Below are 15,300 nucleotides of genomic sequence, written 5' to 3'. Positions count from 1 at the left end.
AGAACTCACCTGCTTACAGCTGATAGGAAGATGCCAATGGACTTCAGAATCTTCTCTAAACACAAGCCAGTCATATAGCTGTATGACAAGTTAAAGAGTGAATTTCAGGGTGGTTTTCCACACCGAAACCAGATCCTGTTTCTGATCCCTGGCACCACCAATGGCCCACAATGACCAACAGCTGAATTGTGCCCTTTATCTGAGAGGGGCCACTATGTTGAAAGAGAAGAGGCAACACACATGGGGTAGGGGTATGGGGTGCTGGCAGCACGTTCATGGTTCTCCAGGAGGCTCTTCTCGGGTAGTTCAGCCACCTTGGCTCTAACAGGCTTTCTAGAGAGCAAGGAGACTCTGATGAATAAAAGGTGCATGGAGAAAGCTGGGGGTCAATTTTCCAAACCTCTCCATCGCACCCTGAAGTCTCAGCATAGTTCATTACTTTGTGCCTCATTCTTAGACTTCTCTAAAAATAATCAGCTTCATCATTAATTCTCAGTTTTGTACTTGCTCCAAGTTTTATACTGGAGGCCACTATCTTTATGAAGAATTGCACGTCTCCCTAATAAGAACAACAGGAGGCGGCAGAAAAATTAAACTCTGATTTAAAACAACCTCACTATTTAATGTTATTTTTAATGTGAGCCTTTGCAAAAAGCTTCATTGTAATAAAGCACCCAGAGCACGCATCAGCTCTGATACAAGGTACGAAATCAAGCCACAACAGAAAAGGAACCAGTCAACAATTACTAGGCTCATAACACATCACAGGCTCTTAGAACACTTAAGAAATTAGCTGAAATTATTGCAGCTCATGGAGGATGACTGAGAGCTTCCAAGACTGATAAAGGCTAATGTAACGGCTTGGAGATAATGGTGCTTTGCTGGGGGGGAGGATGCGTGAGGCAAATTATCTCTGCTGTACCCTGGTTCCCAGGATGCCAATAGAAGTAGAGACAGATTGGCTCATTAGGAAAGGCTCTTGACTGCAAAAACAGTGTTTGTTCTGGAGTCAGGCTCCCCTGCCTGTTGCTGTTATAGTTGGGGGCCAGGCTATCTGCCCACACGGTCGTCTCTCTATTCCTACATTGTCCTCCAGCCTGCTCCCCCAAACCTCAGCCCCCATTCCTGCCTCAGTGCATTACCCCCTCTTTTTTCTTCAGTTACCATCTAGGCTGACCAACTTTCATCACCTTTTTTCCTCTGTCCCAGGCTAGTCCTATTTTCATAGCCACTCACTATACATATTTCTGGTCCATTATTTGAGCAGTTAGTTCCAGAAGTTGGCCACAATGTCAGTGGTAGCTAACAAGTATACCAAGCACTTATTGTGTGCCAGGCATTGTGCTAACTGCTTTGCTTGCATTGTCTCATTTCATGCTTACCACACCCTGCAGTGGGTGCTATTAGTATTTCCACTCACTTCATGAGCAAACAATCTCAGACAGGTTAATGGCCTGTCTAAGGTCCCAATGTTAACTGATGGGACCAGGATATGACAGAGGCTCACTAGCCTCCTAGTGACTGCTGGAAAAGCAAAAGCCCTAGAATAACCTACAGGACTTGCGTGCTTCTTAAACGTTTTAGTAACCTGTCTGTTTTTCCTCCCTCTGTAGCCAGCTTCTTACTATCTGAGTCTGAGTGTTTACTGTCAGGCCTTCCTGCCTGTAGATAGATAGAGGGAATGGGGTTATGTATGTAGAGTATCTCATTGTCTGGCGTTGGACGTGGCACTGTGGGTCTGCAATGTCCACTGAGTGAAAGGCACTGAAGTGGAGTAGATGGCGTATGAGCTTCAGGCCAGAGAGACCCATTTCAAACCTCATCTCTGTCATTTACTAGTAAAGCACTCAACCTTTTCAAGACTCATCTTTCTTATCTATATAATGGGATAATGCCGGTCACCTATAAGGCTTGGTGTTAGGCTCAAATGAGCTAATATTTGTACAGTCCATACATAGCTCAGTGCCTAGAACATAAAAAGACTCAATAAACGATAATTAATAATTTTGTCACTATAATATATAAATCCTTAGTTTTATTCATATGTTCTGGAAGTTCAAGGTTAGAAAGGGGTTTGAAACTTATGTGGGATTATGTGGCAGTCAATTGTGCAAAACATAATAATGTTATATTGATTTGTTTTTTTTTTCAAAATCCACTGTAACTGGAGGGCTGGGAAGGAGAAGTGGGGTCACAGATTCAAAACACTGTGTCACTTCAGCCAGTCTATTTTCTCTGTTGTATGACAAGATCACAAAAAGTTAAGAAATTGTGAGTAATTTCAGGTGTAGAAACTCAATATACAACTATATATTAAAAGTGTGGTTCATTCAGTCATTCACTAAGCATTGACTGAGTGTCCACTAAATGTTAGGTGCTCTGACTGGCACTTAGGATATGGAGAAGATTACTGGTAATAAGTGAGATGATTAAGAAAAGAAGCAAAAGAAGCGGGCTGAACACAGAATTCTTGGAAACACTGACATTTAAGGGATAGGTAGGGGAGCGCCTGGATGGCTTAGTTGGTTAGAGCTCGAGCTCTGAACAACAGGGCTGCCAGTTCGATTCCCACATTCCCACACGGGCTAGTGAGCTGCGCCCTCCACAACTATTAGACGGAAGGCAACGAGCTGCCGCTGAGCTGCCTGGTGGAGTGGCCGAATGGCTCAGTTGGTGAGAGCACAAGCTCTCAACAACAAGGTTGCCAGTTCAATTCCCGCATGGGATGGTGGGTTGTGCCCCCTGCAACTAAGATTGAAAACGGTGACTAGACTTGGAACTGAGCTGTGCCCTCCACAACTAGTTTGAAGGACAATGACTTGGAGCTGATGGGCCCTGGAGAAACACACTGTTCCCCAATATTCCCCAATTAAAAAAATATATATATGTATATATATATAATTAAAAAAAAAGGGATGGGTAGGAAAGATACCGCAACAGTGAGAAACACCAATGGAAGAAGGTAGAGAAGAACTTAAGAACGGGCAGAGGTCAAACTTAAGAAGGGGCAGAGGTCAAGCAGGGCTGGGGTGAGGGTGAAGCGAGGGAAGAATCTGTTTCGATGCAAAATTTAAGGGGGCACCGAAAACCTCAGAAATTAAATAATATTTCAATTTTAATCCACTATTTAAAAAAATAAAAATTAATACAAAAAAATCCATGCTAAATAAAATATCAAAGTTTGAAATAAAGATAGCATCTGACCCTGCACACGTACGACTGCCTCACTCACCTCATCCTGCGGTGGGGACTCTAGATTTGGTGATAAAGAGGTTGCTGATAACTTTGGTGAGGTTAGTGTCATGAGTTGTGGCGACAAAGCCAGGTTATAGGTGCTGATGTTTCTCATCTGTGAATCACAAGCATGAGAGTCTCCCAGGGTGCTTGTGAGAAATAAAGAGCCCAGGGACCCTCTCTCATTCCATTGAATCAGGACTTTAAGGTGAGAGTGGGGAGGTAGACTGTCAACATGCCTTTTAAACCCCTGTTAGCACACTAATACCTGAGAACATTGGGCCAATCTAGTGATGCATTCAGTGGTATTCTCTTTGGCTTGTGTTCTAGGCCTGAGTCTGATTAATAATTTTATCAATGACTTAACTGTCATTGAAAAAAGAAAAAAGAAGAGCTGTGCTTACTTAAGCCTTTAGTTCTGTGTAGCTGTAGACTCTCTGATTAGCAAACATGTTATAAGGACCCATTATGTGCTAGACATTGTGCTTGGTGTTAGAAATACAGAGGTGAGTAGAACAGATGCAATTCCTGCCCTTGTAGGGTTTACAGTCCAGTGGGAGAAGAGAGATATTAAGCACATAATAAAAATAAAATGTGATGACTATTAGATAGAAGAAGTGCCATGAGGAATATAACAGGGAACCTAAGCTAGTCTGGGGCTCAGAAAAGGCTTCCTGAGAAAGTGATGTTTAAATTGAGACCTAAATAATGGAATAGGAATTAGTCAAAAAAGAAGGGGGTTTGAAGAAGGGGGAGGGTTCAGGGAAGGAGAAAAATGTGTAACAAAAGGGTCTGAGATGAATCCACTGAGTGTCATGGCCGCACAGAGCAGGAATATGCTCAAATCCACCCATAATTCAAACTGTCACCTTGATGGTGACCAAATCTATCTTTAGCCCATCTGCCTCTGGGGCTCCTGAGCACAGGCACCTCAAAGTCAGCATGTCCAAACCGAACTTATCTACCCCAAAGCTCACTTCTCCTCTTATAGTCTCTTCTCACAGAATGACACCCCATTCACTTAGTTTTCCCCAAGCCAGAAATGTGAGAGTCATTCTGGGGGATATAAGTGGAGATGGTACTTTGATAAATGGGTATGGAACTCAGATTCCAGAGAGAAATTTGGGCAGGGGGTACACACTTGAGAGTCCTTAAAGTGGAGTTGTGTTGACATCATGACAATGGATTAGGTCACTCAGGGAGAATCTGAGAGTGAGCAGAGAAGAGGGAGGTAGATGGAGGCCCAAGAAATACCAACATTTAACAGATGGCTGAAGAAGAGAAGGAATGCACAGAAAAGAAGGAGAAAACCAAGAGAATTGGTAGCACAGAAACCAAGGGAAGGGTGATCTGAGAAGTGGGAATGGCTGATTGACAGACGCTCCTGAGAGATCCTGTATAAGGTCCAAAGATGTAATTACTGGGTTTGCAATCAGAAAATGATTGGTAACCTTGGCAAGTCCTGTATAGTGGAATGGAGGACACAGAAGTGGGTGGAGGAGAAAAAGAGGTGAGGAAGTGGAGACAGAGAAGGCCAATAATCTTTTCGAGAAGCTTCACTATGAAGGGCAGAGCTGAGTGCAATATAGACTTGAAACAGGCACTGAATTTTTTAAGGAAGAAGAGATTTGAGCAGATATAAATGCTGATGAAAAAAGCTGGTAATGAGGCAAAGGTGGAAGCTCTAGGAGAGACAGAATGAAGTCCCTAAAAAGATGGGAGGGAATTCAAGCGCAATGTCAAGAGAGGATGAGCCCTAGACAGAAGGAATAGCCACTTCAACTCTGATGGGAACAAAAGAGGTTAGGTTTGGAAGACAAGAAGTTGAGGGAGTTCTTGACTTTTGGGATGATATTTTGATCACCAGATGTCCTGTTCTAAAATCTTAGAATCGAGGGACGAGCTCCCTCAATAATTGTCTCTCCTTTTCTCTCTTGAAGATGGCCTAATCTTTTCTGTTCAGCAAAGGATACGTGAGTCTAAGCCAGGTGGTCAAGCGTACCAGGAACAGGCTGGCTCCCTGGGAAAACTCCTGCTCCAGTTCAGGGGCCGTCTTGCCTCGGTTGGATTCAATAAAATTTTTGAGGATGTGACTCCGTGTGACTTTGCCAGCATTGTCCCAATCCTGTAAAAAACTCAAAAGGCGGCTAATTGCTGCCTGTTCCTTCATAGAAGCCATGATCAGTCAGTCCTGAAGTCAGCTACAGAGGGAGAGAAAACAGGCAGGTCACCAAAATGGTTAGAACCACGTAAGTCCTGTAGGTAACTCTAGCTTTTGCTTTTCCAGCAGTCACTTGGAGGCTACTGAGCCTCTCTCATGCAATGGTTGTAGTGACATTCAAAACACACCTCTAGGACCCGTCACCTGCTACTTGAACAGGGAGGATCTAGCTGTGTCGCAATGGAATTAAGAATATCAAGGTAGTCAACAGCTGCTTCAGGATTCAGGGCTAAAAATTTAGCTTTCTGGCTTCTTCGTTGATACCAGCAACTAAAAGGACCACAGGCTCCAACTGAGATAAAGGCGTCGCTAAAACCCTGGCTCTCTCACCCCTCACTTCACACAGAATCAGATATTTGGGGTCTTTAGAGACCCGGCCCCCTCTTATGCCAATCAGCCAAGGTAACACGTTCCTTAACATTGTACTTTGGGCTTTTATACTAACTCTCTTAAAAACAACTTTAAAAAAAAGTTAGTGGAAGAAAAAGTTCCCATTCCATAGTTGGATTAATGGGCTGTGGTTTGTAGGAGTCTGTGTCCTTGGGAGAGAGTGTTTTCAGTGGGGGAGGGAAGGTTTAAAATAAACCCGTTTTCCAAAAATAGTTGTGATTGAAAGTGTTATTATCCATAACAAATGTTAGTGCTGATGGGAGAGAGGCACGTGTGATTCTTTTGTCTAACAGACAAGTGAAAGTCATATTTCACATTATCATGGGGTTTTCTGTGATTTACAGAATATTTGTGAAACATTACTTGCAGCGGCCATGATTGATATGGAGAGAACAGCTTGTGTGTAGGGGAGATGTGTATTTCACGAAGATGGTTCAACATGAAATTTACAGTGCCATAAAGTGCTCCTACATCTTTGCTAGAGATCTAGTTAAAAGGACTTTACAGTCTGAAACATCCTAAAATTGATTCTAAATTAACATTTCCTCACATGTATTTGAGATACTGATGGCGCCCAGCTATCAGAATTTTATTAGGAAGCAATAATCTGAGGCATGCTGAGACAGACATACATACACACACACCAACCTCCTCTACTCCCCAGAGGACACTGGATATGTGCTCCCAGGAAGGGCGTCACGTCACCTCCGGGATGGAGACAAACACGAAATCCTCTCAGCCAGAACAGCCAGGTGAATAACTGTGGGTCAACCTAAACACAAAAATGACCAAAACCTGTCATGGGATCATGCATCAATCACTGTGAATGATATTACAGTCCTAAGTCTGAGAATAACTCTCAGAGGCCATGGCCACCTACGACAGCCAAATTGGTCTCAAGAAAATGGGGATGAGTAGCTGTTCTGCACCCCAGGGAGGAGGGGTTGAAACACCACCGTTAGCTTTATCAGGCAGGAAAGCACCTCGTGCCCCTGCCCTGCTGTGGACCGACCCATTCTAGTATCAAAACTCAAAGTGTTACCAGAGAGGCACCCAGCAATTCTGGGACACCAAGGTAGGCAAATTTCAGCTGGACACTCTACATTATGGCCACTCGAAGTTCCCTTGGATCTTAGTCTTTCCGTATCACTTTTTAAACGGGTAAAGAAAACCAACAAATGGCAGCTTTAAAGGTCAAGTGATGTAGCTCTAAATCAGTGAATACTAGTGAAGGCCCATTACGTGTCACGTTGCAAGGTGCTGTGGGAGATGCGGAGATGAATATGGTGATGCCGGGCCCTTGAGGAGCTCCAAAGCTTGTGGCAGAATGGAAGAGTATGAGACTCGGAGTCAGACTGGGTTCAAGGGTCAGCTTCCCACTTGCTATTTAGTAAAACATCAAGCTATGAAATAGTTTCTGACTTATCCCTTGCCGTCCTCCAGTCTTACTCTAGAGGCAGGCACTTTCAAATCTTTTGGCTCTTTCTTCTGGTGTTTACCTCTATACATATTTCCAAATAATGAGTTTATACTACTTGCTATGGACTGAATTGTGTTCCCTTTGTCCCCTAAATTCATATGTTGAAGCCCTAACCCCTCCACCCCCCACCCCTGTACCTCAGAGTGTGACTGTATTTAGAGACAGGGTCTTTAAAGAGGTAATTAAGTTAAAATGAGGTCATTAGGGTGGGCCCTAATCCAATATAACTTGTGTCTTTACAAGAGATTAGGGCACAAACACATACAGAGGAAAGACCATATGAAGACAACAGAAGTCAGCCATCTACAAGCCAAAGAGAGAGGCCCAGAAGAAACCAACCCTCTAACACCTGGATCTTGGACACCTTGATCAGAGCCTCTGAACTGTAAGATAATAAATTTCTGTTGTTTGAGTCACACCTTCTGTGTTACTTTGTTATGGCAGCCCCAGCAAACTAACGTATTACTATTACTTGATTTAGATAAGATGTGTTTCTTATTCTAGCAGTTGAGGAATTAGCTCTCTTGCACCACTCTAACCCCCATTTTTACAATATAGTTTTCCAGTTTATAGTTAAATCAATAGTTAGTGTTTATATTATTGGTCAAGTTAATAAACATTGTTCACTTAAGTTGTAGCTTATTCCATTTTCTTTTATAAATTGGTTTTACCTGGAGTTAATTTTTCAATTGTTTAGTTTTCTAAGTACATAGAGCTATTTTCTCCCAAATGTTCCAAACATGTAGCAATGGTTTTCCCAAATGTTCAACCCCTAACTGACCAGTTCCATCTTTTCCCTGGAAACCTCTGCCCCACTGTCTTTCTGCTCATTTGTCCTGGGTACTCACTAAGCCTCATACACAGACATTGTCCTGGGATTTCCTTTTGCCAATCTTCTCTGCTGATTGCACTATTTCCTGGATCCACTTCATCCATTTTTTTGAAGCACATTCTCCAGTAGCTTCCTAAGACATGACAATTATTTTTGTGTGTGTGTCTTTGGAAGTCTGAAGATATTTCTGACCTCATGTTGAATTGGTTGGGTACATAATTCCACATTAGAAATAAACTGGCCGGGTATTAAGCCTCCCCAGTGTTGCTGCTGAGAAGTCTGACGTCATTCTGATTCCCGTGCTTTTGTCTGTGCTTTTTTTACTTGATGCTTTTAAACCTTTTCTGAAATTGTATGATGATAGGCGTTGGTGCAGGTCTTTTCCATTTATTATACTAGGCCCCTGGTGGGGGTTTTTAATCAAGTGCTGTGGCCTTCAGTTTTTAGAAATTTCATCAGGCCAACTCATCTTTTCACTTGAGGAACTCTTAAATGTCAGTCAGTGTTGTTTTTCTGTTTTTTTTTTTCCCTCTTGGAGTCCTCAGGGCCTCTGGAGAAGACTTTACTGTTTCCCCAAGGAGGATGAGAGGGTGGGAGTGATAAATGTCTGACTATTGGCATCCTGGGGGTGGAGAGTGGGGGAGGGGCTGAGGCTGTCACAATGCAGCGTGTAGCCCTTCCATCACTCAGTGTCCCCCCTATGTCTCATCCCTGCCCTTCAAACTATGCCGGAGGTCCCTGAGTGTGGAGGCCTCCAGAGTTCGGTTTCCTTTCTCCTTAGGCAGAAGCAGAGTTTAGAGTAGTTGTTGGACTATTGAGAGAGGAGCTCTGGGGTGGGGGCCAAGTGCTCTGCTTATAGACTTCAGCCAATCCCCATTTTGGCCCCACACCTCATTTCTGACCTGGGGTAACAACGCTGGTGCTTCCAAGTGTTAAGTCTCTTGGAAGTTAAACTGGGTGAATTGACTTGCTTTTTATTGGTAATCTCCTCTTCTTGGCACTTAGTCTGTCATTTCTTAGGATGCTTCAAGCCAGGTAACATTCCTCCACCTGATTTCTACCGTCCAAATATTTGTTGAACTTTCACTTACTGTTGCCTTGCCTCCTTCTCTGAACTTTTGTGACTTAGCACCTTTTTATGTTCCTTTAGTGTTAGGTCAGTGAGGTTTTGAGAGGTAGGGAGAGATAAGGGGCGGCAGTCATGTTTAATCAAGAGAGTTCAGCCCCTTATTATTCATTTTCATCTCAATTTTTCTTCAAAGTAAGATTTGATGAGAACTGGAAAAAAGACCCATTAAACACAATTTAAAAAAAACAAACAAACAAGAAAACAGTGGGAAAAGGAGAGAAGTATGCCAATTTCAGGAGTCAGCTGCTGGGATAAACAGTGTATCTGAGGTTCTTCTTGACTACCAAAATAAAAGGAGAAATATTATGTGTCTTTTATGGTTAAGGGAGGAGAGAAGGAATGATGGCAAGGAGAAGAAACAAACATTTTTTTCAGTTTTCTCAAGAACTAGTCACATATGATATGTATTATATACATTATTTGTTTAACCCTCTTAGGAACGCAAAGAGGTAGTTATTATTATTCACAATTTTTACATGAAAAAACTAAGGTTTACAAAGGTTTGCTCATTTATTGAAGGTCTCACAGCTAAAAAGGGGTGGAAATGGAAACTGAACTCAGATTTGTATAATTCCAGAGTCCAGTTTCTCTCTGTTTAATCAAAAGCACTAATTCTGCTCTCCCCTGTGCTCCAAAGGTACCAATAACTTCTTATTATCAAAGTGGATGGCTAGTTTGCCGTCCCATCTTGCTTGACCTCTGATAGATTGTGGATGACCCTCTTCTCAAAACTCACTTCCTTACCCTAAGTCTCTCCCGGTTCTACCCCTCAGCAGGTCCTTTTCCTGTTCTCAGGTCTCTCCTCATGCTTTGTAATCTCCTGGGTGACGTCCTTCACTTCTATCACTTCAGGTTACACCTGTAGGCTTTATGACTCCCAAACCTACAATCTCTGCCTGGGACTGAGGTCCAGATCCTTATATCTAGACGACGAGTGGATGTCTTCCTTGGTATGTTTCACACACTCTTCAAATCAATGAGTCCCAAGCTGAACTCATCAAGCCCTCACAGCCGCTCCTTCCCCTGTGTTGGTCCTATTTCAGTGACTGGGTTACATACCACCTCTCCTGGTCACCCAAGACCTGTCTTTGACGTGTATTCCCTCTCCCTTGCCCTCCTTATGTGAACTGTTGCCAGGTTCTGCCAATTATACCTCCTGAGTCTCTCCCAGATCAGTCTATTTATCTTCATGTCCACTGCCACTATTTTCATTTACTCCCTCCGCCCTCACATGAGTTACTTCAACAGCCTCCTAACAGATCTTCAGGTTTAGCCCCATCCTAATCTCCAGTGATGAGAGGGCTAAAAATGCAAATCTGACTGACTTCCCTGTTTAAAACTCTTCAGTTGTTCCCCATGTTATCTTCAAGATAAAGTTTCAAACATCTCAGCCCAAAGAACTTTCATCTAAATCCTGCCACAACTGAAATCTGACTCCCCTTGTTCCTTCCCCCCTTGTCACTGCTTGTAGTGGGAGTTAAGAGGAGGCTGTCAGTTTTCCTACACTTTACAAACCATCCTCTAAATTCCCCATACTGTTTCTAAATCATTTCTTTTCCTCTGAGGTCAGGCTTCCTACCCTTCCCTCCTACCTTGTCTCATGACTGATTTATTGGCCACACCCCCAAGCTCATTGATGATTTGGGCCCAGAAGTCTTCCTGTTTACCCAACACCTGAGAGGCAATTTTAACATCAACATGTTCCTTTTCCATAATTTGGGTGGCTAGCACCCTTCCTGACACATAACAGGTGCACAAGAAGCGTTAAACTGACATCCAACACACTATGCTCAGAAGGAGCACTTTGATTTCCTAACTCCACACAGTAATTAATTAAGCAGATGTCCTGGGTGCCAGTAGTCCACTCTGAGCCAAGCGTGGAGATTCGGATTGGTTAACATGACAAACATAGTCTCTGCCCTCAAGGTGCTTACAGCCTGGTGGGGCAGAGAAAGGCAACCAGGTGATTTTAATGAAGAGTGAAAAGTGCCCGATGGGGGCAAATCCCAGGCTCTGCTGAAGCACGTGGAGAGGCACAAAGTCTGGACTCCAATGATCTCCAACCTTCACCTCTAACTAACGCAGCATTCACACTTATGATTCACACCCTAAACTTGTGAATTGCCTATCAAGTCTACAAGTCCCAGCTCCTCACTCTACCACATCCTCCATCTGTTCTCAGGAGGTCTACTCTTGGGTTTAACAGAAATGTTATAGGCAATTAGGCAAGAATGTCCTCTTCATTCTTTCCACGGAATCAGTATCCACACCCATCCTTCTCTTTCTTTTCTTTCCACCCCTTTGCCAGAGCTCTCCATCCAGGCACTGTGCATCCTTAAGCCCCTCACTCCATCCTTTATTCCCTCCTCCCCTGTAGCTTCAATCACTCCCTTTATTTAGGCATTCTTTTTGTTAACTTACTTGATTCTTGCCTATCCTAGAACAAAATAAGCAAACATGAAACAAAAACCACTTATCTCAACCCCACGTCCCCTTCCAGTCACCTCTCTGGTTTTCTCACTTCATAGCAAAGCTTCTTAAAAACAGTCTACACTCTTTTCTGTTCTCCCACTAACCATTCTCTCCTCAACACACTGCAATTTGGCTTCTCTCTCCCCCCACCCCTGCCTGGTCCCCTACGCTTCACTTCCATCACTTTAGCCCGTGTCTCTGACAACCTCCTAATTGCCCAGTTCAATGAGGACATTTTCGTCCGTTGCTCACTTGTCCTGTTGCTGCAACTAACATCACTGACCATTCCTCTTACTCAAAATGCTTTCCTCCCTGATGCCTCGGAACCACGTCTTCTTCTCTTGGACTGCCTGCACCCTTGGCTGCTGCCTCCCTCCGCCCCATCTTTGAGTCTCCAGGGCCTGTCACATTTGATGTCAGTCCTCAGTAAGTTGTCTCAAACATGAGCAGGAGTCCCTCTGCCCTATCCCCAACCTCACTATCAGCAATTCCATTAAACATGACATTCAACAAATTGGCAGAGCGCGTGTTCCTCATCTTTGCGCTAGGCCTCGGGGGATGAATGTGAAAAAGACACAGCTCCTTCTCTCAAGGGGTACACAAGGTGGGGGTGGCATAGAGTCCTGTAATGAAGCAATTTCAATTCTAGTCGTGTAGTGGTAAGTGCTATGATGGCGTAAGCACAGGATACTTTGGGAATGTGAGCAAGGGACATCTAACTCAGCCTTAGTTCCTGGGGTGGTGGCTGTTACAAAATATTTCCCGAGGAGATGCCATGCAGGCTGAAAGGCATCTGCAACTAGTCAGGTGAAGAGGTGAGGAAACTGTATTCCAGGTAGAGGGAATAAAATATGCAGAGGCTCAGAGGTGAGAGAGTATACGGAGTATTTAAAGAATTGCAAGTGGGAGGCAGTACCACGTAGTGGTCAGGAACATACACTGGACGTGGATGGTCTACCACCTCTCTGCTGTGTGACCTTATGTAAATTCCTTAACCTCTCTAGGCTTCAGTTCTCTTACCTGAGAAGAGGTGACAATACCTCATAAGGGTCAATAAACTACCTAACACATACAAAACCCTCAATAAAGCTTAGCTCTTATTTTCATTGCTGAGATTGTTCAGAATGGCTGGAACACAATATGAGGATGGAAGTGGCAAGAGATGAGGCTGGGAAAATAGGTAGAGGACAGAGAATGAAGGGCCTTATATACTCTGCTGCAAGGTTTGCACTCTATCCTGAGGGCAATGCAAGGGCACTGAAGAGTTTTAAGTCAAAGTGACCAGAAAAGATTTTGTTCTAGAAATATCATCTTGACTGCAGTGCAGAAAGATGACTGAAAGGGGGCAAGACTAGAGGTGGGGCACCAGTTAGGGGGCTGCTCCTGTAATCCTGGCAAAAGGTGCTGATGACACGAGGGTTGAAGAGAAGTAGAAATGTCACATAGACAGAAGCAACAGGACCTGGTGACTGGTTGTAGAGGATGAAAGAGGGGGAGGAATCCGGGAGGATGCCCAGATAACCTTGCTTCCTACACTTCACAGAGAAAATAGGGCCTCATCAAGTGCAATTCCCTTTTCTCCCCTCCATTCTTAACCTTACCATATCAGCACCCAGCCTTCCCACGTAGCTTCCATCGTTCCATCTCCTCTGACTCCTTTTAAACACTTGCTCAATCTTCACCAACCCAAATAAATATACAAACAAAGCCTTTCCCTCAAGCTTCTACATTTCCTCCTTTCTTCACCCCCAAATTTCTCCTTCTGGCCTACAGGATAAAGTCTAAACTCCATGTGGCATACAAGGCCCTTCAAAACTTGACCCCAGGCTAATCTCATCCTGTCATTTCCACATTACAACAGACCTTGACTTCTCAACTCCCTAGACCCTTCCAGCGGCCTCCACATTTCAAAGCTACTCTGCCATCAGGAATGGCCAGCCTCCTTTTTGTCCTTTGGCTAATTCTGCAAATCAACTAGGGGCTCTTGGTTCTATGGCTCCACCTACGCCACCTCTTCCCCTACTATGCTGTAAAACTTAACCATCCCTCTCACTAGAGTGTGAGCTCCTCAAGGGCAGGGGTTGGTCTTCCCCATCTGTGTCTCCAGGGCCTGGCATAATGCCTGGCACAACATAGATGTTTAACAAATGCTCCTAGGTGAATGAGAGAAGAAATCAGCCAGCTCCTGTTTAGGTGGTTATATCTGAATGTCTGTGATATGGAGGTCCATAAAACGACCAACTTCCCAAAGCTGCCATGTGCAGAGTGGCAGAATCTCCATCCAAGAAGGCCAGTGCAAAGTCTATGAGGCATTTTACAGCTATGACAGGAAATAGCAATGTCAGCAGTGGTGTCATCTTTGGACACTAAGGACAGGGATTCAGTGCCATGAACGGTCAGTTAAATTGTAATTGGAGTGAACTGTTCCTCTGCAAACCATAATGTTCTTTAGCTGTAGCCAAATAGCGTTCAAGAAGGGGAGAAAATTTTTTGAAATGTCAAAGAAATTATTTCCAATTTGGTGCTCACAACCAGAAACTCTAATGATCAGTGGAAATGAGAAGCAAACAAATTAGCACTAATGGAAAATGGCTTTTGGAAAAGAGGATTTAATTTATAGTCAACTGGTCGTGGCATGCAGCATGCAGTAAAAGTCAGCTTCCCCAGCTCGATCATAAGAACTGGAGCACACACGGAACGCCAGAGAAAAATATATGTATGCCATCATGCTTATTGGAACCTCACTGTAAGTGGCAGCCAATTAAAATAGTCATTATTTTACCTTGGAGAGAAAATGGTCTGAAAAATCAAAGCACATGAAATTAAAATCCAGATTAGGAACCTCAGTCCAAATTGGTTTGTTTGTGGCCTTCTAACCTTGGCAAGGTCTTCTGCAAGGATGACAAACCTACTTTGTCTTCAGCCCAGAGTGGACCCTCTGTTTTTAATTTCCTCTCCATCTTCAGAGGTGATTAATAAATCTGGACTCATCTATAAATCATTTCTATAGCAGCCAAATGGTTCTTCCTCATGCAGGGAAACTAAAATCACAAAATTTAAAAAACCCCAGCTCTTGCACTAAGCCAAAGGTCCTCAGCAACAAGCGAGAAGAGGTATTATAAAATCAAAAGGGCACTAGGTCTTGTTTCTAAATAAAATTTCTCAGTAGGGTAAATCAAAAGGCATGTTTCTAAAAGCAAGAAGCCTCCAGGGCATGGGCTGTCAGCCTGGCTCACTGTCCCCAGATGGCCCCGGAGACAACAAGGCAGTCACTATGTGCTGTTTCTGCAGGTTCCACCTGCAGAATGGAACAGAGGCCTCCTCCTTGGGCTCCCAAAAAACCTCCTCACTCTCAGGGGTGAGGGAGGGAGAGAGGGAGGAGAGAGAGAGATTGAGATTCTCCTTCCTAACTTCAGGCCCTGCCAAAGGGTACATGTGCTGCAATGTCACTTCCTTCGCAGACTCCCTCCTTCTGCTCCCCACTCATACCCTCTTCATAGACCCCTCCTGCCACCCATTACTTCCCTACGGATAGTCGCCTT

General features: G+C 43.8%; 1 protein-coding gene across 4 annotated transcripts in view; it reads right to left on the bottom strand.

Moving 5' to 3' along the window:
- Positions 1 to 15,300, bottom strand: part of ARMH1 (armadillo like helical domain containing 1) — a 57,352-nt gene that overhangs the window by 38,080 nt on the left and 3,972 nt on the right. For 3 of the 4 annotated variants that reach the window (XM_019751138.2, XM_074334611.1, XM_074334610.1), the window contains exons 2-4: positions 6,494 to 6,617; positions 5,208 to 5,435; positions 10 to 78 (exon numbers count right to left, since the gene is read on the bottom strand). In XM_019751138.2, the coding sequence (XP_019606697.2) occupies positions 10 to 78; positions 5,208 to 5,413 (275 nt within the window). In that variant the 5' untranslated portion in view covers positions 5,414 to 5,435; positions 6,494 to 6,617. The remainder of the gene's footprint in view (positions 1 to 9; positions 79 to 5,207; positions 5,436 to 6,493; positions 6,618 to 15,300) is intronic. The other variant, XM_074334612.1, reaches the window with a different exon arrangement.

This window comes from Rhinolophus sinicus, linkage group LG06 (assembly GCF_036562045.2).
Source record: "Rhinolophus sinicus isolate RSC01 linkage group LG06, ASM3656204v1, whole genome shotgun sequence".
Classification (NCBI taxonomy): Eukaryota; Metazoa; Chordata; class Mammalia; order Chiroptera; family Rhinolophidae; genus Rhinolophus; species Rhinolophus sinicus.
Note: the sequence above shows the minus strand (reverse complement) of the source record. Positions and strands in the feature narration are given on the sequence as shown.